Source organism: Anopheles arabiensis, chromosome 2, assembly GCF_016920715.1.
Source record: "Anopheles arabiensis isolate DONGOLA chromosome 2, AaraD3, whole genome shotgun sequence".
Classification (NCBI taxonomy): domain Eukaryota; kingdom Metazoa; phylum Arthropoda; class Insecta; order Diptera; family Culicidae; genus Anopheles; species Anopheles arabiensis.
Genome location: NC_053517.1, coordinates 90,370,228 through 90,391,823, shown reverse-complemented (window position 1 = coordinate 90,391,823; position 21,596 = coordinate 90,370,228). Strand labels below are relative to the sequence as shown.

At 49.0% G+C, this 21,596-nt stretch overlaps 2 protein-coding genes across 6 annotated transcripts in view; one reads left to right on the top strand and one right to left on the bottom strand.

Moving 5' to 3' along the window:
• The first annotated feature begins 2,792 nt into the window (after nt 1-2,792).
• On the top strand, nt 2,793-6,836 carry LOC120897883. Its single transcript, XM_040303036.1, has 5 exons — nt 2,793-3,087; nt 3,670-3,847; nt 3,913-5,235; nt 5,302-5,561; nt 5,631-6,836. The coding sequence occupies exons 2-5, from the start codon at nt 3,671-3,673 to the stop codon at nt 6,724-6,726; spliced, it is 2,856 nt and encodes a 951-aa protein (XP_040158970.1). The 5' UTR covers nt 2,793-3,087; nt 3,670; the 3' UTR covers nt 6,727-6,836.
• Nucleotides 6,837-7,584: 748 nt separating this feature from the next.
• LOC120897885 (protein windpipe) overlaps nt 7,585-21,596 on the bottom strand; it is a 44,673-nt gene continuing 30,661 nt past the window's right edge. For 4 of the 5 annotated variants that reach the window (XM_040303042.1, XM_040303041.1, XM_040303043.1 and 1 more), the window contains one exon: nt 7,585-11,668. In XM_040303042.1, the coding sequence (XP_040158976.1) occupies nt 9,532-11,649 (2,118 nt within the window). In that variant the 5' untranslated portion in view covers nt 11,650-11,668 and the 3' untranslated portion in view covers nt 7,585-9,531. Of the gene's footprint in view, nt 11,669-11,747; nt 11,862-21,596 lie in introns of those variants that run through there. The other variant, XM_040303038.1, reaches the window with a different exon arrangement.

Sequence of the window (21,596 nt, the reverse complement as noted above, 5' to 3'; positions counted from 1 at the left end):
ATTCAAATCAGCCATACTCGAATGCCTCGCTCAACGACTCGCCTACCTCATTGCCTTTCTATCATCTGGCTAGCTTATCAATCGCGTGTTTTCCGGCTGTTCTATTCCATTTCGACCACCAAACCACGAACGCGGTATGTAAAAAAAACTACCCAAGACATTCCGAATGTACCTCATCCCAATCGATTCTAGCGCAGCTTCCTGCATAGATTCTTTTTTTGAATTCACTTTTTTATGTTTGTCATTTAACCGCAATCTCTTCCCATCGAAGCGAAATGCTTACTCCCACCACCTAAACATAAAACAGTCCCCTTGGGTTGGCGTACACACTCTCCAAATGTGTTCATTGTACTTGCGTTGTTCTGTGTGTTCATTGATTGTGATTATTTCAAATCGACTCTGGTGCTTGATTTAGATGGAACACACTTCGGAGAAAGCCCTTCCCACCCCCCACGGCGGTACGGTTAGTTCACATTCAAATGCGACCATTCACAACCGGAAGACATATGCAGAGATTGCAGACGCGGCCAACGCAAACGAAACCGTACCGTCGTTTTATTGCCACCCGAATAGAAAGAAAAGAACGACACCCGATATAATCAACGGACTTGGACTGGTGGCACCCGCCAGTAATCATGTGCGTTGTAGCTACACCGCAAATGATTTCTAATTTGCATATTTTGGCCGTTTCTTCGCGCGCAGCCATAAAATTGATATTGTTCAATCAGTGTGCGGTGCAGGATTTGGGGTACACATTGCTAGGGCGTGCTCTAAAATCACGATAAATAAAATCTAAATGTTTTTTTTCCTGCTGGAAGGCTCCGGATATGGTATTGCTTGTTCTCAATGACCAGACGCGGTTCATGGTGAATATGATAGGCAGTTCATCATGCGAGGCTTTAGTAGGCAGTGCATATCATTTAAGGAAGCTGACTGTACCAATATCTCTATCGGAGGAAAAGTATGCTCTAAAATCCTTATCAACATCGTATTTATGGAAGGAAACTGGCGTAATATTATGAAATTTGTTATGAATTCATTCTCAAAAATAATTCTATTTTATATTTGCTTCAGCGTTCATCGCAAAAGCAATAGGACAGAAAAGAATAGAATAACTTTTAACAAAACAAATTAAAACACACAAAATAACTCAACATGAACACGAAGCAAAACAAAATAAGAGCAATTATAATTAAAAGTGTTGTTTCTTAACGAAAATTAGTACACAATATTAACTGCAACAATCAAACAACAAAAATATAAAAAAAAATACTTTATTGTAACGCAATCTAGTTGCATACATCTAGGCGCTTTAAATTTTGAACAAAACCAGTGCAAAAGAAATGATTTTTAAAAATAAACATTACTGTTAATTTGAAGTGCTTATCGAGCGTGTTCTCTTAATATGCCAAAAACTATGTTATTGTCTTTTTTATTTATAACAAATCAAATTCTAATCTAGTAAACTTGTGAGCAAAGGTAAAAAAAACACTCAAAACGAGGAATGGCAAACCAAATTCATCACAACGTCCATTAATGAACATATCAAATCATCACAAATTATAAAAATAATCGCACTTAACCACATCATGCACTCAGAACATCCTTCCCAACAACGTTAATCCTGTTGAATCCCAAATCCTTAACCCAACGAAGGGTTCCGTTCATTCATCCCGCTGAAATCACTTCATCGCTCGCTTCCCATTTGCGAGCGGGACAATTGCACCGGATTCCCTATTTTTCTGCCACCCTATCGTCATCTTAAGGCGCACGTCGTACGAAGGATTATATTTATCTCACTTTACCCGCTCGGACTCTACACCTGGTATGCTGGTGCTCGGCACGAGCCGAGCCGACCAACCGGTACCGAAGCGCGAACACCATTCGAGCTCACCCTTTCCCATCGAACCTTCGAACAACTTAATCCTTCGTGGTCATTACTTACCATTCCGTTGCACCGTACCGTCTTTTCTACCTTCCCCTACCAGAGTGGGCAATTACGCTCCCGGTCGTTCATTCGTCGCAAGCTCGGAGGGCGATAACACTGCTGCTAAGAAGGCGTACTTCGTGAGGAAACTTTTGCTCCCCGAAAAACACTAAGCGTGTGACGGTCGTAAAAATAGCGCCGCACCACCGCGTCATCATCCTCCAGCATCAGCAAAAACCACAAGCACCAGTTTGGTTGGCTCCGATTTTCCGATTAGTCACAAAAATGGGGCCGATTTTCTGCTCATTAAAATCAATGAGCAAATCATAAGCCCACTTAATTATCATCCCGCTCTATTGCTGCTGCCACACTACCACTACTACTACTACTACTACTGCTGTTGCTGCTCCTCCTTGTGCTGCTCTTAAGCAATAGCAAATGAAGTCACGTTCGCAACGGGCCAACTATCGCAATACCGTGGTGGATTGCCGTTCCCTCCCCGTTTCAGCTTTGGCTTGTCTGATTAATAAATTTATGAGTGGAATTTGTCAGATTTGGTGCAATTTATGGGCTCCCGATCTGATGGCATCTTGTATCCCACGTGCTGTAAGCCCGTTGTTACTGAAGAAGAACAATCCAAGAAAACATCCTAATGAGCCATTTCAAAATGTGAGTATGTGGAGTGTGTGGAACTGTTTTACGACAAATCAAACTCACCACCGCAAGCTTAATCACCATGGCAGAAAGGAAAGGGTTTGTTAATGGGGAGCTTTTTCCCTCCCCCTGCCAAAACCAAGCTGGAGTGCGTCTTATCTTATCACTATCGTACCCTAAAGGTGTTGCCGTACCCGCAGGGTCTCTTCACTATTCGCCAGCACCCATTCCGAGCGCACGGTTCGACCATGTCACTAGTCCGGTCGCTTTCTGGCCATGGGTGATGCGCCGTGATGCGACTAGAACTATTTATTTCACACCCAATTATCACACTTCCTAAGTAAACGATTATTGCTACGTAGTGTGTTTTATAGATAACAGTGCTGTACAGTGATTGTAAGTGACAAAAACCCCGGAACATTCTTTGCTTTTCCTCTCCCTCAAACAAAGACGCACAGTGACGGTCAAGTGTAACTGCAAGCGATTAGTGATTATCATGAGCAAACGTAAGTGTCCCGATGGTGTTTTCGTCACACAGTTCCCGACAAAGAGTGGTGTTATGCGCATCTCGATCAGTAACCCACACCCTGTGTGGTTATACAATAGCAGCTCTGGCCGAGGGGAAATCGATAAATCCCTTACCCGAAAAGGGGTTGATTGTGGATAAAAACGGCCATCCGTTTAAAATTCCGGTCGAACAGTGGAACCGCATACGAGCAGACTGCTCCAAAACGCTCAACCAGTGTGCGTACCTATGCAACAGATAATCGCTATCTTATCTAGGAGTAGTGTGATACAGGGCAGCGAACGTGTATGAACGCTTACCGTGTTTGGCAAGCGGCCCATGTATCGAGAAAGCGAACGAACAGCACTTACACACAGAGTGCCACTAGTAGAGCCAGTAGGTTTGGGCAATCCTCGTTTGTCTGTGTCGGTTATAATCACCCAAACGTGGTTGCTACCTGTATGAATCATTCGGGGTGAATTTGAGCATAGCGTGTGTGTGTGTGTGATTACAAAATGGCAAACCTTTTCGCGCTCGTGAAAGTGTACCGTTCTCTTCCGTTCTTCCGTCTTTTCTTCAACAGCATGAAGCTGCAGCTAGTTCCTGTGATAGCTGTGGTGCTGCTGGGGTCGCTCGCACTGCTAACGACGGGACAGGAAGTATGCCCCGAGCCGTGCAGTTGCGACTGCGAGGAAAGTATGGCGTGCGTCGACTGTTCCGGGCGTGGCCTAACGGAGCTGCCCGTTTTCGCGGACTTTAATGTAAGTGGACTTAATTCCTGCAGATGCCTGCTACTAATGGCACACCAAAAAATCCAAACTTTCAGATCGAAATTCTTGACCTATCCGACAACCTGTTCACGACGATACCGCCCGAGCTGTCCCAGTTCCCGCGGCTGCACTATCTGGACCTTTCCGCGAATGCGATCACGCAACTACGCGAAGATGCACTCACGGGAATGTCTTCCCTTTCCATACTGATCCTGTCGGAGAATAACATCTCCAACTGGGCGGACATACATCCGAATGAGTTGCTGCTGCCGGCCGGGAATCTGAAAGAGTTGCGCCTCGCCAAGAACCACTTCACCAGCTTCTCCAGCAACGACGAAAGCCTGGTACTGACGAGCCTCTCGCTGCGCTATCTGGATTTGAGTGAGTGCAAAATTTCCAAAGTGTCCGGCAGCGAGGTCATACAAGGCTTGCGCAGCCTGGAGCATCTGAAGCTGTCCGGCAATCCAATCATCTCGATGTCCGACATGCAATCGACGACCCTGAAGCGGCTCGAGCTGAACAGCTGCAAGCTGTCCGCCCTACAGCCAACCATTTTCACCGGCCTGACGGCACTGAAAGAAGTCAACCTGGCCCGCAATCACCGGCTTTCCCTCGTGCTGCCCCACGAGGACACTCCCGTCCAGTCCGCATCCTTGCGCAAAATTAACCTCTCCCACTGCAACATGGACACACTGGACCTGCACGGCTTCCCGAACCTCATGACGGCGATCGTGCGAGGTAACATGGTGCGGCAGCTAGATCGGGACTCCTTTTCCGGCACGTTGCTGCTCGAACATCTCGACCTGTCCTTCAACTCCATCTCGAGCATCCACCCGGAAGCGTTCCGCACGCTCAAGCACCTGAAAACGCTCGACCTTTCCTTCAACATGATATCGCGCATCGACGGCAAGCTGTTCAAGGCGAACGATCTGCTGACGCACATCAACCTGAGCCGGAACTACATCAGCCGCTTCAGCCGCATCTCGGCCGACTCGCTCGTCTATCTGAATATGAGCTGGTGCGAAATACTCACCCTCGATTGGGATGCGCTCGCCTCGATGGGCGAGCTGATCGAGCTGGATCTGTCGAACAATCTGCTGTCCGACATACCGGACACGCTGTCGTCCGGTACGCTGCAGACGCTCGATCTTAGCATGTGCCGGCTGTCGACGATGCGCAATACGACGCTCGCCGGGCTGCCGGAGCTGGTGCGCATCAATCTGTCTGGGAATCGGTTCACGACTCCGTTCCGGGTGGAGTTTTTCGACAAAAATCCATTCCTGAGCGAGATCTGGCTCGGTGACAATCCGTGGCGGTGTGACTGTCGGAGCGATGAGTTCTTTCAGTTTTTCCAGTTTCTCACCGATCCACCAGGGAGGGTGCGTAATGCCATCTGCCGAATGTCTTCTAGAATTCTAAAACCATTGATCTTTTCCTGTTTTTAGATTGGTGATCGTAAGAACCTGCAGTGCAACACACCGGAAGACTTCTTCGGAGCGTCGTGGGAAGGTGCCTGCCGGTCGGTGTGGTATCCGTACGAGACGATCGGAAATGCGGAGCGCATCTGGACCTGGCTAATGGTGGGTGTGTTGGCATTCTTCGGGTTCTTCTGTCTCATTTCGTCCATCAAGAAGTTCATCTCGTCGCGGAAGAAACTCGCCGCCGAACGGGAACGTGAGCAGAACCTACAGGAACTAAGAGAAATGTGAGTTTCTTCATCTAGACATTGAATCAAGCTTTCTCTTATTGAAATATTTGCTTCACCATTCCCCAGAGCTCGCGATAATCGTGTCCGACTGCAGCAGGACGCACCACAGAATGCTCCCGATGCTCGTGAATCAAGACCGCCGTGCTACGAGGATGCGCTACTGCTTCCAAAGCTCGATGCAGCTTCGTTCGCCTCGCTGGACGAGCTGATGCTGCGTGGCAAACGTCGCAAACGCCGGCGCAACCGTCGTGCCTCGGGCACGGAGGCAAAAGATGACGATGACATCGATGAGGAGGAGCGCATCCAGTCACGCCAGCGAACGAGAACACGCAGCGAGGATGTCCTATCGCGACGGTTCGACGACTCTCCGGAACCAAGCAGCGAGCGCCCACCGGTACGATCGATCTACGAGCGGCCCACTTCGAACCGTGTTGTCTCCCTAACGGAAGCACAGATACACACGACATCGCCCGCTGCTACCGCCTCACCGGAACAGCGCGAGCGCGAAGAGGACGAAGAGCAGCACTACCATTCGATCGACATCCTAAGCCTGAACCATCAACCCTCCACCGCTAGCGATCGATCGCGAACCGGAGCAGCGCCGCCACCGCCACCACGGCTCAGCTCGACGGTGGCGCTTCCCAGCGACCAAATCGAACAGTTCACCGGCATCAGCCACAGCCCGTACGCTAAGCGCAAGGTAAAACCCCTACAGCACCTGAACCCGAACGGCAGCATCGAGGAGATTACGGACTTTGCCGACCGCCTGTCAAGCCCGTACGCGAAGAGGCGCGGTCCGCTAATGTCCAGCTTTCGGGACCCGGGGGGACGAAAGCTTCCGCCCCTACCGGACAGACCACCACCACCAGTGCCAACGGCCGGACCGGCACGCCCGTCCGAGATCAATCTAGTCGAGAACTACTTCCAGCCGACGGATCAGCACCGCATCATCGACGAGCTGGACGATTATGCGGTAATTCCGATGCAGAGCGCGATGCCAAAGGCAGACAGGGCTGAGAGCGAGCCACAACCGTCAACGTCGGGCAGGATGATGTCCCGCTCGGTGCCAGTGGACGATGACGCACCGATGAATGCGAGTGATTCTAGTGAAAGCAGCAGTGTTAGTATAGAAATTATTGCACCATTAGAGCTAAAGAAGTAGACAGTGTAGTGGAATGAAATCGAACCAGATGTGTGTTTATCAGTTGTTGTTACTGATTGGAACAGTATTTAAGTGAATGTTGAATAAAGTTTTTTTTCTATCTTCATGTAGCAGTTAAAAATTATTTCATTATAAAACATTACGCCACACGCTTTTTTTTTGTTATTTTATTTAGATTTTTTTTTCAATTTGCCTTCATACTAAAAATTCAGAAAAACACATAATGAACACTTTGACTTTTCTTTCCCAGCATAAAATAAAAATATTTTTGCAAAGCACAACACTTCAAAATTGTCCAATTATTGGATTCATCAACCACCATGCGGAAAGATACGTATGTAGCTTTCTAATGCTTTTGCGTAAGAGCGAGAAAGCGTATGCGAAATGAAAGCTTCACTAGCATTTAATTGCTGCAAGATGCCGCTAGATGTCGTTGTGCTTCATCACTATACCAATAGATGGTGCTGCGCAAGGCGGAAAATTCAAAATAACAACGCTAACGGTTAATTTGAGATGTTTTTGAAAATTCTCTCATTAATAATGCTGTAGTATATGTTAAATTGTGTGATATGAGTACCAACATACAAGAGCTACAATTTGATCATTTGCTATACGAAACAAAACAAATGTACTTTTAATATTGCTTGAATAGAGTGTTGATTGGACCTCTTCCTGAGTTTGAATGTCCATCTGTAACTTTCAATTGTATGTTGAACTTATTTTGCAGCTTGATTATTGCTAAATTCATCGTAAAGCAGGTTATTACCTAAAATTGTACTTTTAATCCTTTGTTATCAGTGACATCTATTTCTTTCAATAAAGCATTAATTAAATGAAAGCCCTTAAAACACTCCGATATTGATTTTACTCTACAACATTTTCGCACGTTTTATTTTTCACAATCGGTTTCTCATCCCAAAACTCTCGTTCGCTCTCTCCCTCTCTCTCTCTCTCCCTAGCTTCTCACGGGAAGTATAAATTATTTATAAAATTTAAATACATTTCATCCTACGCAAATCGCACGAAGCAAGAAGAAAAACATTCTTGGGTGACTCGTTTCCTTGCTACAACTTATCGGGCCATCGAAATAAAACAACGAGCAACAACTGCACCCGCGCGCTGTTTATGGTTTTTTTCCGCTTTTCCTCCCGGTCCAGCTTTTCTAACGCCGGTTGTCGCTCCGAAGCAGGCTGAATTGTGAATGGCGGGGGCAAAGGTGATATGTGTACAGGTATACGCTTCCTTCCCGACCATTACGTCCCACTGCAGTTGCTCGAATTTGCAGCAGCAGGGAAACCACTCCAGCATTAAAATACACAAACACACGCACACCTTAATGTACCGCAGCAACATTACAACAAGTAACATCAACAACCTATAAGACTCGATTAAAAACAGAACGTCTCGCGTTCGCCATCATCCCGATTTCCCAACTAACGTACGCGTAATTATTCTAACTATTCGCAACCGCCCTTTGTTTCTGAAAATGGTTTTCTGCTTGTCTGTTTGGCTGTCCCGTGTTGCTTATGCTCCCGACACACTTAATGTACAACTTTCGCGCGCACGCTTCCAGGACTTTCCCGCACGCCACTAGAATGAAATTACACTATCTCTACGATGAACGACTGACGAAACATGAACTAGTAACCTTCCTGACCGTAGTTTATCTGCCTTTGTAAACTTATTTCCCTCTCGAAAGCACTAATCCATTGGTTCTTTGCAGCGGATATCTTCCAACTTGGGGTAGTTTGCTATCCTAAAACGAGCTGATACCTTACCGAATACGATTACGCGATTTACGTTACAGTTTACCTTTTCATTTGCGTGTTCTCCTTTTTCCTCATTTACACACTAATGGTTTGCTTCTGCTTGCTTCGTTGGTTAGTTTTTTTGTGTGTTGTGTTTCGTATCTTTTCTTCTTCTAAAAGTTCTCTTTTATTCTTGTTACAATTTCCGATTAAATTTTTGTGGCGCCTAGCTAGCTCCTCGGATAGCAATTGTTTCCATTTTGGCAGAATTAGAATACACGTGTGGATGTGCGAGTTGCGCGTGTGTATGTGGGTTGCTGACTAACAACTACAACCTACTGTAGAGGATCTCACTGTATCTCTGTCGCATTCCCCTCTTTTCTCTTCTGCATCTCCTTAACACTATGTACAACTTTCATTGGTTCACATGTTGCAGCGGAACCGGCAAAAGAAAACATTACTTGAAACAGTTCCACTCGATGGGCTCGCAAACACCGCCACAGTCACACTAAGAAGCAAGCGTAGATCATATTGGCTAGCGAACAAAACAAAAAAACGAAGAACTGCTCAAGACGGTACATGGGGTGTTAACACTTCATTTTACATAGGAAGACGGGTTGTTTTTTTCTCCTGGACTCAGGGTTCTTTTGACTCCAAAGATGGACTAGGCAAAGGGAAACAAATGGGAACGCAGTAGGCACACCAAGGCAATGAATATGTGTTTTCTTTTGTGTTTTTTGTGCATTAGCCGTAGCCCGCACAGGAAACACCGATGAAGATGACACCGCCCAGCTCGGCAGATAGAAGCAACGAAAGATGTCCCGTTCCACCCAAAACCACCCGCTCTCATCCCATCGGGCGGAGCAGGATCAGGTCGAGGCAGGATTAGTAGATTATCAGCAGCAACGCTTACAATCAAGGCACACAACCCCCCCCCGTCCGCGCAAGATAACGCCGGCGTACGTCACACATGGTCACGAGTCACGACGACCCGACGGCTCCCGGGCAGCATGTCACGAGGTGTCCAGCGGTACCGCCCGCCGGGCGCCCCCGTGCCCTAGAACTTCTGGTCGTCCATCGTGGTGATGATGTCGCCGGCCCGCGACCGGCTTCGCGTCACCAGGATCGGCGTCTTCGGTTTGGGCGTCTCGGTCATCTTGATCTTCACGCGGCCCGTCTCCGGCGAGTACACCGGGCTGTACCGGTCCGATTTCGGCGAGGTAGGCACGTAGATGGGGCTGTAGCGTTTCGAGCGGGGCGACTCGAGCGGCACCGCCAGGTGGCCGTCCGGATCGGTCACGTCCCCGTTCGCTGATGGCACTTGTTGTTGGTGGTGGTTCGGGTGGTCCGGCTGCCGGTGCACACCGGCCGGGCCGTCACCGTTCTGCAGCGCACCGTTGCCGTTCGGCAGCGTGGCCGTGTTGTTGTTGTCCGCGGGGGCACCGGCCGCATCGTTCGTGCGCCGTTCGGCCGCGATCGGTTTGAACGATTCCATCGGCTTCTCGAGCGAGGTGCGCACGGGCTTCACCGGGCTGAAGGCGGTCTTCTGCGGGTCGCCGAACACCCGCTCGTAGTCGTTTTTGTCCGGCGACATGAGCGGCGTCTGCTCGGGCACACCGCGCCCGTTCCGGTCGGCCGGTCCCTTCTCGCCCAGCAGGTTCTTGTTCATCTCCTTCATCTCGCGGCCGGTACCGTTTGCCGTCTCCACGTCGTACTTGCCGCGGCGGTTGCGCGAGTCCGGCTTGCGCTTGCACACCACCATCACGATGAGCGACACGACGATGATGCCCAGGATGGCGAGCAGCAGGTAGGTCTTCTGGTTGTCTTCCTCCGACGGTGGCGGTACGAGCGCTCCGCCAGCGACGAGCGGAGTTTCGGACGATCCATCACCGGCCGCCGTTCCATCGCTGGCCGTCTTCATAATGCCGGCCGCACCGACCATGACGCGTGCGTTCGTGCCCTCCGAGGTGGTCTCTTCCGAGGTCGGTTCGAGATCGTCGTCCTCCTTGTCGTCCCGGAAGATGCCGAGCCCGTCGTGCAGGTTGGGCATGCCCATCGGTGCCTCTTCCGGTTCCTCCTCGTCAAGCGGCGTCTCTGTCGAGCTGCTCGTGGTCGGCTCGAGATCATGGACCCGTGCGACGTCAATCATAAAACCGCCCCCACTGCCACTGCCATCGTCCGTGACGTCCTCATCACCTTCGACATCTTCCTCGACCTCCGCAGCCATCACACGAGCACTGTGGTCCGTCTCTTCGCCACTGCCCTCGACCGTCGGCCCATCAAACACCTTCCGCCGTGCCTCCTCGCCAATAGTGGATTCCTCTCCGATCGCCACTCCGCCATCGCCCGATGCGTCCTCAGCTTCACTGTTATCCACCACGATCGGTGGCTCGTGCCGCTTCACCTTCTCGCCGACCGGCAGGTACTCCCGCTTGAAGTCATCCTCGTCCTCCTCCTTTGCCTCGTGGTGCGGCGCATCGCCCAGCATCAGCTCGTTCTCGTCCTCGTAGTCGTCCCACTGGTAGCCGCCCTTGCGCTCCGCCACCACCGTCGGCGCACAGACGTCCAGCTGGCGGACCTGCAGCCACGGCTGGCCCTTAAACTCGGCCGGCGCCATACACTTGATGTGCTCGTCCGACCATACGTGGCGCGACGTCAGCCAGTTGCGGATGTGGAGCGTCTCGCACGTGCAGTTGATCGGATTGTTCGCCAGCTCGATGTAGCGCAGCCGCTTCAGCTTCATCAGGTGCAGCGGCAGGTAGGTGATGTCGTTGTACGTCAGGTTGAGCGACTCCACGAACGGTGGGATGCGGGCCAGCTTGCCCGACGTGATGCGGTTGTGGCTGAGGTCGAGCTTGCGGATGCGCTTGCCGAGGTGGCTCACCTCCGCCAGCCGGTTGCGCGACAGGTCCAGCTCGGTGATGTTCCGGACGTTCTCCAGCGGGCCCGGTACCTTGGTCAGCTCCAGCCCGGACAGATCCAGCCGGGCGATCGGTTGCGTCTTGTCGAGGCTTCTCAGTCCGGCCACACTGGTGCAGCGGATCGTAGAGTTCGCCTCACAGCGGCACTCCTGGGGACATTTGTTTGCCGTCGGATCAGCGCCCGTTGCACACCAGCCCACGCTGCAGAGCAGGGCCAGCAGCAGTAAGCAGGTTGGGGTGCCGCCAGTCGCCATCTTTATCACTCCGGAAGACCTGGAAAATGGAGGAGTAAAAAGAGCGAATATATAATAATTGTCCGTTTATGTCGTCGAACTGTGGGTCAAACGCTTACACGTCGTTCCCTCTGGACAGATGGGTGACACAATCGACAGCGCACCATGATTGCTCGAAAGCCTCGCCCATTCAGTGCCCAGGCAAAAAAGCAGAAGAAGTGTTATCGATTATTCGGCAAGGAAGGTTGATAAGACCCTTATCGCCTCCACAAACACATTGATACACAGTTGTATGCTCAGGGTCAGCAGTGAAACAGAGAGAGAGCGCACGAGAGTGCTCTTAGAAGACCTAACGCTACGACCAAACGTTGTAGCTTGAGCGTGTTACCACTAATGTGTTTGATATTCGTAGTAGTATGGTTTGCTGATTCTAGACGATTCCGCCATTGCATAACTTCCATCGGGGTAAGTGCAACCGCGATCGTATCCGAAAGACAGCCAAGAGTGTTCTTTATCAAAGATCCAATAAATCACAACCGAAAACGGAAGAATAAATAATGCTTCGCTTCGATACTCCCGACAACTCCTCAAGGTCAGCGAAGAAAGTCGGAGAACTGAAACTCTTAGGCCACACTTTCGCAGCATCCCATCTCGACCTGGCCGCTACATTTGTAATCGTGTTCGACCTTGGGGCGGTTACCGTGAAACCTAGAGTGTAACACATGCTCTTATAATTAGAGAATATCCACATCCCTCCTCTCTGTATCGATGACAGGTTAACTTTGTAACGGGGGAGTAGGAAAAAAGAGAATATTTACACCGAATCGTAATTCATCTGCGATCGTACATTTCGAGTTGGAGCGGTTAATGTAAACATTCGCTTGTAAAATAGGGATGTACTTGATGTCTATCAAGAAGATTACCTCCGATTCCAAGGTTTTTGATCGGTACAGGTTGGACACGGTCGACACGTGGAAAACCTTTTTGGAGCACGCTGGGTAACATCGTCACACGGGGGTTCGCTTCACTTATTGCAAAAATGCACACTTGCGGTCCGTGTCCGCGTTGCGACATCCGTATGGACGTCAAGCTTCATCAAAAAATCCCTCCATTCTTTCCCCCTTGTCCTTCAAAAAAATCAGCCCCAAACACACACACACATACATTTACGCAGCGGTTTTGCGCAATTCATTGAACGGTAATGTATTTTTATCGCTACGCTATCCACCATCGAACTGACAACCGGCAGTGAGAGATAGCTCAGTTGCTCTTCTATCTCGCCCTTCTTTCCCCGCACAATCCCCTCTACACCCGTGTGTTGTATTTGCCCCACAATGTACACGAAACATGTATTTGCCAATGCCACATGCCGTTGCGAGCGAACGTTGTCCCGCCGGCCGAGGTCCATTTTGCCGCAACCTCCGATGGTCGTTTGGGTGTCGGCCGGCGCCACACGGCAAGTTAGATAAGGGAAAAGTGATTCTTTCTCGCTTCTCCCAACCCACACACACACATACTCAACAAACTAAACTGTTTCAACTGTCACAAAAAACCAACGAGGCCAGGCCAACCGACCCACCACCATGCGCGATGCAATTTGTACAGTCGCAAACACAAATGCACCTCCTCCACCGGCACATCAGCCACTCTCATCAAACCTCCCCCATCATGCCACATTCTCGGACATCGGTACGGATTCCTCGCAACTAAGAATAGCTGTAGACGAGGAGTGGACTTTTTTCGCACCGAAAGGAAAGAAAAGTAAAATCACAGCGCGAAAAAAAAACAAAGGTCACTGTCGCATGGCATTTGGCAGCGGAACACAGCGGAACGGGGTAGCGACTACTGGTGGTGGTGGCATGCCGGGACTTTCCACCTTTCTCGTCGCCAGTTTTGGGGACACGAGTGAAAGAAAAACGACCCCATCGAAAGGAAAATTTCTTTCGCGTGCGCGCTTCTTCGCTTCGAGAAGGCGGCGCAACACGTATGTGTGTGGTTGTGTGTGCTATGGTGGTCACCATTATTTGACACCCTTTTGGGCGGAGGGGAAATGTGGCGAGAAAGTATAGAGAAAAATAGAGAGAGAAGGAGGAGAGGGAGAGAAAGCGTAATGCAACTTTGGTGTAGTGTTATGTCGGTGGGTGGGTTAGTGGGCGCCAACAAACGCAAACGTGACACAACCCCACCATCCTGTTCCACCAGCCGTGAAGGAATCGTGTAATTCAAGGTCGGACATCACATGACAGGCGGTTTGTAATGACGGACAATTGGTAGGATTGACAGGATTGGAAAATGCCTCAACTGCAGTGCCGAGCAGCCAGCCACTGTGGGGGTTGCTGTGGGACAGAAATGAATGAAGTCAGCAGTGGAAGGAGCGAAAGCATCCCAGCAGCAGCGTGAGTCATGTCGAAACGCGGGTAAAACTGTTAATGTGCATGACTGTAACGAGATATTTTGAGATTTTCAAGTCAATTTCCGCCTTTAACCTTGAAGACTTGCTACCGTCATATCAGCAGTACCAGATTACTTATTGCTTTGGTCTTCTTTCTGGACATTCTGATTCATTCGTGTTAACAAATCAACTCTATCAGTGAATAACATAAAATGACTCAAGAACGTCTAACAAAGTTCTTTCATGAACAATAGACATTTTTAAAACACCATCAGCTATTTGCCCAACCAAACAATCCACTTGATTCTCGCACTATTTCTACAACCAACTTCAACCCTTGCGAGTCTCCAACCATCATCATCACCAAGATTAGTGGCGCATAAAGTGTCATTAAAACCATTCCGAACCTGCTTCGATCCTACGCTGCAGATCCGTACCGGACTCTCTTCATTTACTCTAATGCGAATGCTTTGATTGTCCTCGACTTCATGCCGTTTGCGACAAATCAAGAACTCCGCACAGTGTGTCACCGAGCCCCCACCCGGACAACATTCGACTCCTACGACGGACGGCGATGAATCGAATGGACCCACCAGCCGTCACGCGCTACTTGTGAAGAAGCGACAACCGAGTCCTGTGTCTCGCGTGTCCATGCCGCATTCGCCCCGTATTCTCCACTGACCGTAAGCATTACCGATTATTACCATACATAACGATCATCTACTATTTGCCCTAATCAAAACAACAATCAACGTTCAACCAACCATTGACCATTGGATCTCGGGGCTAGCACACACACACACACACACACCAGTCTACTACACAACCAGACGGCGTACAAGGCACGAGCGTCAATGCACCAGTGACCTGAACAGGGGGCGGCGAGACATCCACAAAGGGGAGAACACGAGTTGGAGTTGTTGAAAACGTGCTAAAGGGTACACACTTGGGGACACCGTGGGGACAAGAGCCGCTCGACGCATCGAGAGTGTTCGGGATGCCAGTACGATTGGGAGTCGGAGAGCAAAGCGAAAGGTTCACAAAATAAATGGGACACAATTTTTAGCACGCGTGGTCCCGTCCAACCACGTCCAGGCCGCTGCGTGGACCAGTTGGGTTGCGAGGCGAGGCTATTAAAGGGTGGGGATGGTTGAAGAAGTAAATATTATCACCGTCCGACCATGACCGTGACATTGGCACGTTTGGAGCGCAAAAACTGGGGAACTGGTTGCATTTATTGAACGAGCGCCGGGGGTTCGGTGCGTTCGGTTGGAACGATCGAATTCGAAAGCAAAACGACGTTTTATGTTGTACCTTTTCAATTGCTGGAATCACTCAGGAAGGGATGTTATTTCTCATCTTTCGAGTCACCTTGCCGTGGTGGCACTAGCGAAGACATGTGTGTGCGATGATCTTCGCGTCACTTGGCAAATCAAAAGTGGACTTGCATTGCCATCCGTCGTTGAACTGTCTATCCAACTACTAGCACATACATGCTGTCGCAGATGCTCGTGAAAACATAATAATTGCAGGAATCCGGTTGCCGTTTGCCCGACTCCGGGAACGGGAGGTATACTACCATTCCTACCATAACTGGACGTAATGAACTGCACACGCATTCGAATGATAATGCTTTGCTCGCAAGGCTGGATGATAATGATGATGATGATGATAAATGGTTTTTAATGGAGTGCACTTTAAGCGTATCACTCGAATTGATTCAAGTGAGTCTGGAGATAGGAGATTTCGACAAAAACATTTCGAGGTCTCTAAACTGAGCTACTTGAAAGACTGCATTAGCTAGCAGCCTGTTTATGATTATTTCGAAAACCACACAATTCTAAGCAATTCTAGATAAATGCTATGAAAACAATTGCTTCTTTTAGACCAATCATCAACCATAAACAAAGAAAAACATCAGGAAGCAGGTAGCTCATTTTCCCATTTGCAATCGAACAGCAATTAAACAGAAAAACTTTAATTATCACGCTCATTACCGCGCTCATCAGCAACTGAGCAATAAACGTCACATAAGCATGCTAACCATCTAAAGCCCATCCAAGATCGGCGTTGAAAAAAAGGGACAGGAGAAGCAGCTCTTCCGTGACATTACGACCGTCAAAAACGGAATAAACCTTCAGCTTGTCCCGTAATCGGCTCGAAAATGCATTCCCCACAGCGCGACCTTAAGCCGCTTCCCTACGCAATAAGTGTAGGAAGCGATGAAGGATCCGAACCTTACAAAACAGGCAGACATACACACCCAGCATCAGTGTTGACATCGTGTGACATTGTGTGCAGTGCGACATTTTAACCGCATGACCCCGCGACGACCCGCTTCTTGATGCTGTCCGATATGGTATGGTATTAATCGGTCGTATGCACACCGGGGAGAGCCGTGGAATCGTTCCCAACTTTGGGCATATTGTCCATAACAGGGTGTGTGCGTGTGCGTTAAGTCTCCGTATTGCCATGCATGGTATACGATCTGAACCCATCGTATGGTGCTAGCTCTCATGCAAATCCCTTGATTGAAGTAACAATGGTGAAGAACGCCGCTAAGATCATATCTCTGGTTCATCCTCGCTCACGGGGACAGATTTTGTTCCAACCGAACGAAAAAAATGTCAAACGAAAACGAAATCCAAACCCCTTTCTTGCCGTGTGCCGTGTGATCTTCTCATCAGGTGTAATTAGACTCGTTCACAAGCACCTTCAACACCGCCAAGGTCCATTAATCAACATAGGCACGCAAACACACGTCTGATCTGTAGGCCACGTGCTCCGTCCGTTTTTCCCGCCTGCTACAACAGCGGTCATGCGAACGTCACGGCGGTGTGAGCAGATGAGAACGTGTGAGATCGGGTCAGCCTCCAACATGCTCGAAGCGTGCGTGAGGAGGCCACCCGACACAGCTGAGGTGACAGAATCGGGCAACTGATTAACTTCCGAGATGCCTACGAATACCTTCCGCGGCGGGATCGTGACCGTCCCCAGATCAAGTTCTGTTATGGAATTGCCTGCTTAATTACTAGCTGCGGGCTGTACTGTACCTCAAAGCCCCAGCGGGGTCGACCATTCCACACGTGCCGTCGGGTAAATGGCAGGAAATTGTTCAGTGTGATGTTATAATTATTCATTTCTTCGGAATTGTACGCACGCTGTAACATTAACGTCCACCGAGAAGGTTCTTGTTTTTGGAAGTCGAAAACCACACAAATAGGAATACTTCAAAAAATTCCACAGGGACAGAAAAGCGTTAGCCAATCAGTTTGACCGGGTCGTCTCCTGCCAATTTACACCTCAGCCCCGGAACACTGCACGTGACGCAGTGCAAAAACAAACAGCCACCCAAACGTGATCCTGACCACTTCACGCGTCGTCAAGTGTACGCAAACATCGTGCGCGCAAAATAACCGCCTACAATCATTCTGCAAACAAGAATAGCGACGTCCGTCGTGAGTCAGCGATATAGCCACAATTAAGGGATGCGTTTTTTTTCTCCGTTGTAGTTGTTGTCAATTTGACACCTCTTCTTATCAAAAGCGGCTATTTTTACCTGCACAAAAGATGAGCGAAGATATCGTCTCGAGCAATAGATGAAGTCATCACGGTGCGCGCGGACAGCTTTCCGTTGGCAGAAAGGTGGCGTACGTGGTAGAAAACTCTTGTGTTACTTGGTGCTGCACACTAGCAATTTGATTTATTTTGCTCATTACTAACAGTGCACACTTCTGGTTAGTATGCTTATTGCATTCCCGTGACCACGGAATCTGGCCATTTGCAAATAATTAACGAAGCCCCTTGCGGCACCGATCGAGACGCCACGATTGCCATGGGAGAGCACGCACGGAGTCCCATCTGGCAGGCTGTGTGTGCAGCCAGTTTCCTACACATGTTTCCATGTTGCCTTCTACGAAGCGGTGCAATTTGCGGTAGCTTTACTGCACTAATCTGCCACTCATAAAACACCACCAACAGGACACCATCGGTTGTGTGAAACCGATTTCCGGCTTGCAAAGGCGAGTGTGCAAATGCTACATATTCCGTGGCATTAGTGACTTTGGCCAATGAACGGGCGAATCACCAACGCATTCAATAGGCGACCAATCTTCTCTCTTTTACTGGGAACTATTCCCGCAGCAAGAAACCCAGCAAGAAATCTCAACTGAAATTGCCAGAGAGTTCCGCCGCCGCATCGACCGGCGTGTGGTTCAAGTGAGCAAGTTTTTAGAAATTTATCGCTTTAGAAAGTGTGTACCGTTTTGCACGTGGAGGTGATAAAGCAACTAGCCCTTAAAATGAGCTTGAAGGCATGTAAAAGCTCATCCCATTCCACCCGGATGAGAACGATCCGGAAGCACACGCAACCTGAAGTCGTCGCGAAATGCGAAAGAACCTGAAGTCGTCACGGGGAGAGAGATTCGTCACTCAGTAGCGCCACCTGAAACCGCACGGAAACGGGTGCAATTAAAACGTAGCCAGTTCGTATTCGCTCCCCAAAAAGTGCGATTTGCCTCAACGTGTGTCTCTGCATATGTTCTCCATCAAAACGCTGACCGGCACAACCTAGGCATCGGGCCAGCCCTCCGGGCGTACGAGAAACATACTTTACGACCGGATTTTCTGCAACACACAAATAATCACGCAACCATGGTCAGCATGGCATTACGACCCTCCACAAGTCCCATAAACCGATGTTCCGTGTTGGGCGACTATTTTACGAGCTTCTTCCTTCGGCAATCCTTTTCTTCCCTGTCTAGTGGGCCGCCTCTAGTTTAAACCCGTACCGGTGGTACATTTTTCGCGAGATTAATTTCGCCTTTCGCCGCACACGGCTTCGACACGTTATGGACCGGCATGAGAATGGGCAGACAAGACACGTTGCTGTGCACTTTCACTGTAGCGGTACACAGCAACATACTTCATACACGGTCAGCTTCAAATGGGTCCATTATTTTATGCACCTACGCTGCACTGTATTGATGAGAAATGTGGTCCGGGTTCGATCAATTTGGACCCTAGCGGGATTTCAATCATGAAGTGGGCTTTTATGTGCTTCTCCACATAGTTGTGCTTGTGTGTGTATGGGTTTCTTCGATATCTGATATGTTGGACTCTCGTGGTTGGCTTTTAGGCCCCAAATATCGATTCGTCTCAATCACTGCGGCCTGAGTGAGATTTACTTGTAAACAATTTCATTTTCCTTCCATAAACATTCACTTTCTCTCTTTCTGCAGTGGTGTTTTCATCCCCCTCTGTTCCTAAATCAAATCAAGCTGTACCAATTTAAGCAAACACACACTAACAATCCCTCGCACGCACCCGCTTTCGAGCTCATTTCCTTTTCATCCGAAATCCGGAGTTTAAACTTCGGGAAAGATTTACTCGGAGCCTGTTTGCCATGCACATGCTCTCCAACGGTACTTCGAGCTTCGATGGAGCGCAATAAATTTCTTACACTCACCAAACACCGGACCTAGCCTATAATTATGTTCACCTGTCTGGGGCGATTCTATTGGTTCAAGTACGACCACCCCAGCATGATTCTTTTCCGATCAAAATCTTTCCCAATAAACCAACAACGCGCAAGCAAAACGGCTTGATCGAGCTGAGACACGAAACACACCTTCGGTGTCGAATCACCCATCCTACCAATCTTCAACGCCCGGGCCGATTATAATTAAACAATTTGCATAATAAACTGCTTACACCATACGCTGGCAGTCGCTCACTCGTGTTCGTGGCCCGCCACACTTCATCAGGCTGAGTTTGTTGTTATAATTGTAATACTTTACGCAGCAGTTCGGTACGTTCCCCCCGATCGGTGACAGTGATGTTTCTCGATCATGTTTAATCGACGGTCTCGCGGGAGGTCTTAATGTCACCGCCCGGTAATGAGCAATTCGTCATTCCGCAAGCACCCAAAAGACAGGGCATACACACTGCCCTGTTCACAAGATTGTTAAGCGCACCAGCCTCAACCCTCACGAGCACGGCAGATCGTGACGGAAAGTGGTCATACAGTTTAATAGGCAATCTTGTTAAGCGTAATTTTTATGCCAACCTTTAACAAACAAACCGAAAACATGAGTCTCTAAACTACCGCATGTGTGTATGTGTGTGTGTTACTTTGGGGACGATGGAGTACAAGGCGTACTTAGGCAACGCCACCCAACAACACCACTATCGCAAGGTCAGATTAGGCTGACCGATAGTGGCGTAAGACGTGTTTTTATTTTAATTCGCCATGCTCTTGAAGCTATGGAGCAACAGCTGGTCACAGTGAAGGTATTTTAAATCTACCTCACAACGTTTTCATACAGAGACAAGCACAATTTTTCATCAGTATTTTGAATTTTTGATATTTTCAAGAATTTGAGCTAAAACACCAAGATACAACGAACTAAAATCACATAGTCAGCAAAGACAGCATCGCAATACAAAGTACCAAATTTATATCCCTAACCCCAAAACTGTTGATAAAGCAGGAAAAGTTTGCATGCTTCAGTGTCAAATCAAAGCCGGTGCTTTTAATTATCTGATCAAAACATAATCCTTCCCAGCGAGCATTTCGTTAAGTCGTGCGTACTCCTTAAATCCAACAGGATTTATGTACCACCCGACCAAAAGCAAAAGCCGTTTCCACCTGCTTCTGCTGCTCCTCCTTCCCTATCATTGTTTGGATGTACCGTGTTATTATTATCTTGTACCGATTATTTGAAACTGCACGAACTGTCACGGTCATATCAGAAAGCTTTGGTAGCATTAATCCCAACACCCGTGTAGCCGGTAGTACCGCGAAACAGATCCGCCTCGGTCAGTAATTAGAACCCCGTCAAAACATCTCACACACTGGCGTGATCCATCTACTTACCACGTGCCCCCTCTGCCAACTCGTTCGGAACGCGTGTGATCTCCGGCGCAGGTACACCCGAAACCTCGACTCCCTTCTGCTGACGCCACTGACTACTCCACCCGCAGTCAGGGCGTATCTTAGCACTCGGTAACCCTATTTTTTGCCGTTCACTTCAGCCTGAGCTGGAACCTGAGCCCGAGCATTCAATTTCCGGCACCACCGACCTCCCCCGAGGAGGAATAGCTAATGACCCTAATTAACTGTTCGCGGAGCACAATTCCAAACGTTTTGCAAAGTTAAAAGAAGCGCGTACCTTTGCCTGGATTGACGGGAGCCTCAACACCGATCAACAGTGCGCCTGCCGATCGCTCGCCGAGTTCTCCAATTTCGACCGAGGGATGGCGTGAGGATGGATCTCCAGTAGACGGCGAACAAACGTCTGGCAGTTGGAAACAAAACGTACAACTTAGCATAGATCACTTAGCAGCACTTCCTAGTTGCCACCAGCGCAAGGCAGGTGAAAGGTGTTACATATCGAAGGCGTGTGCTTCAGTTTCGCGATGACCACGCGATGACAGACTAACCGTTTGCGACAACTCCCGTCAACAGGTTTGTCATCGGTCGCTAGGCCCGGACTAGCGGGTTTTAGCAGTTCAAATTTCAATGGCAGAATGAAAACCCACAAAAACCGTTCCAGAGGACAAACGTCACGCTCGT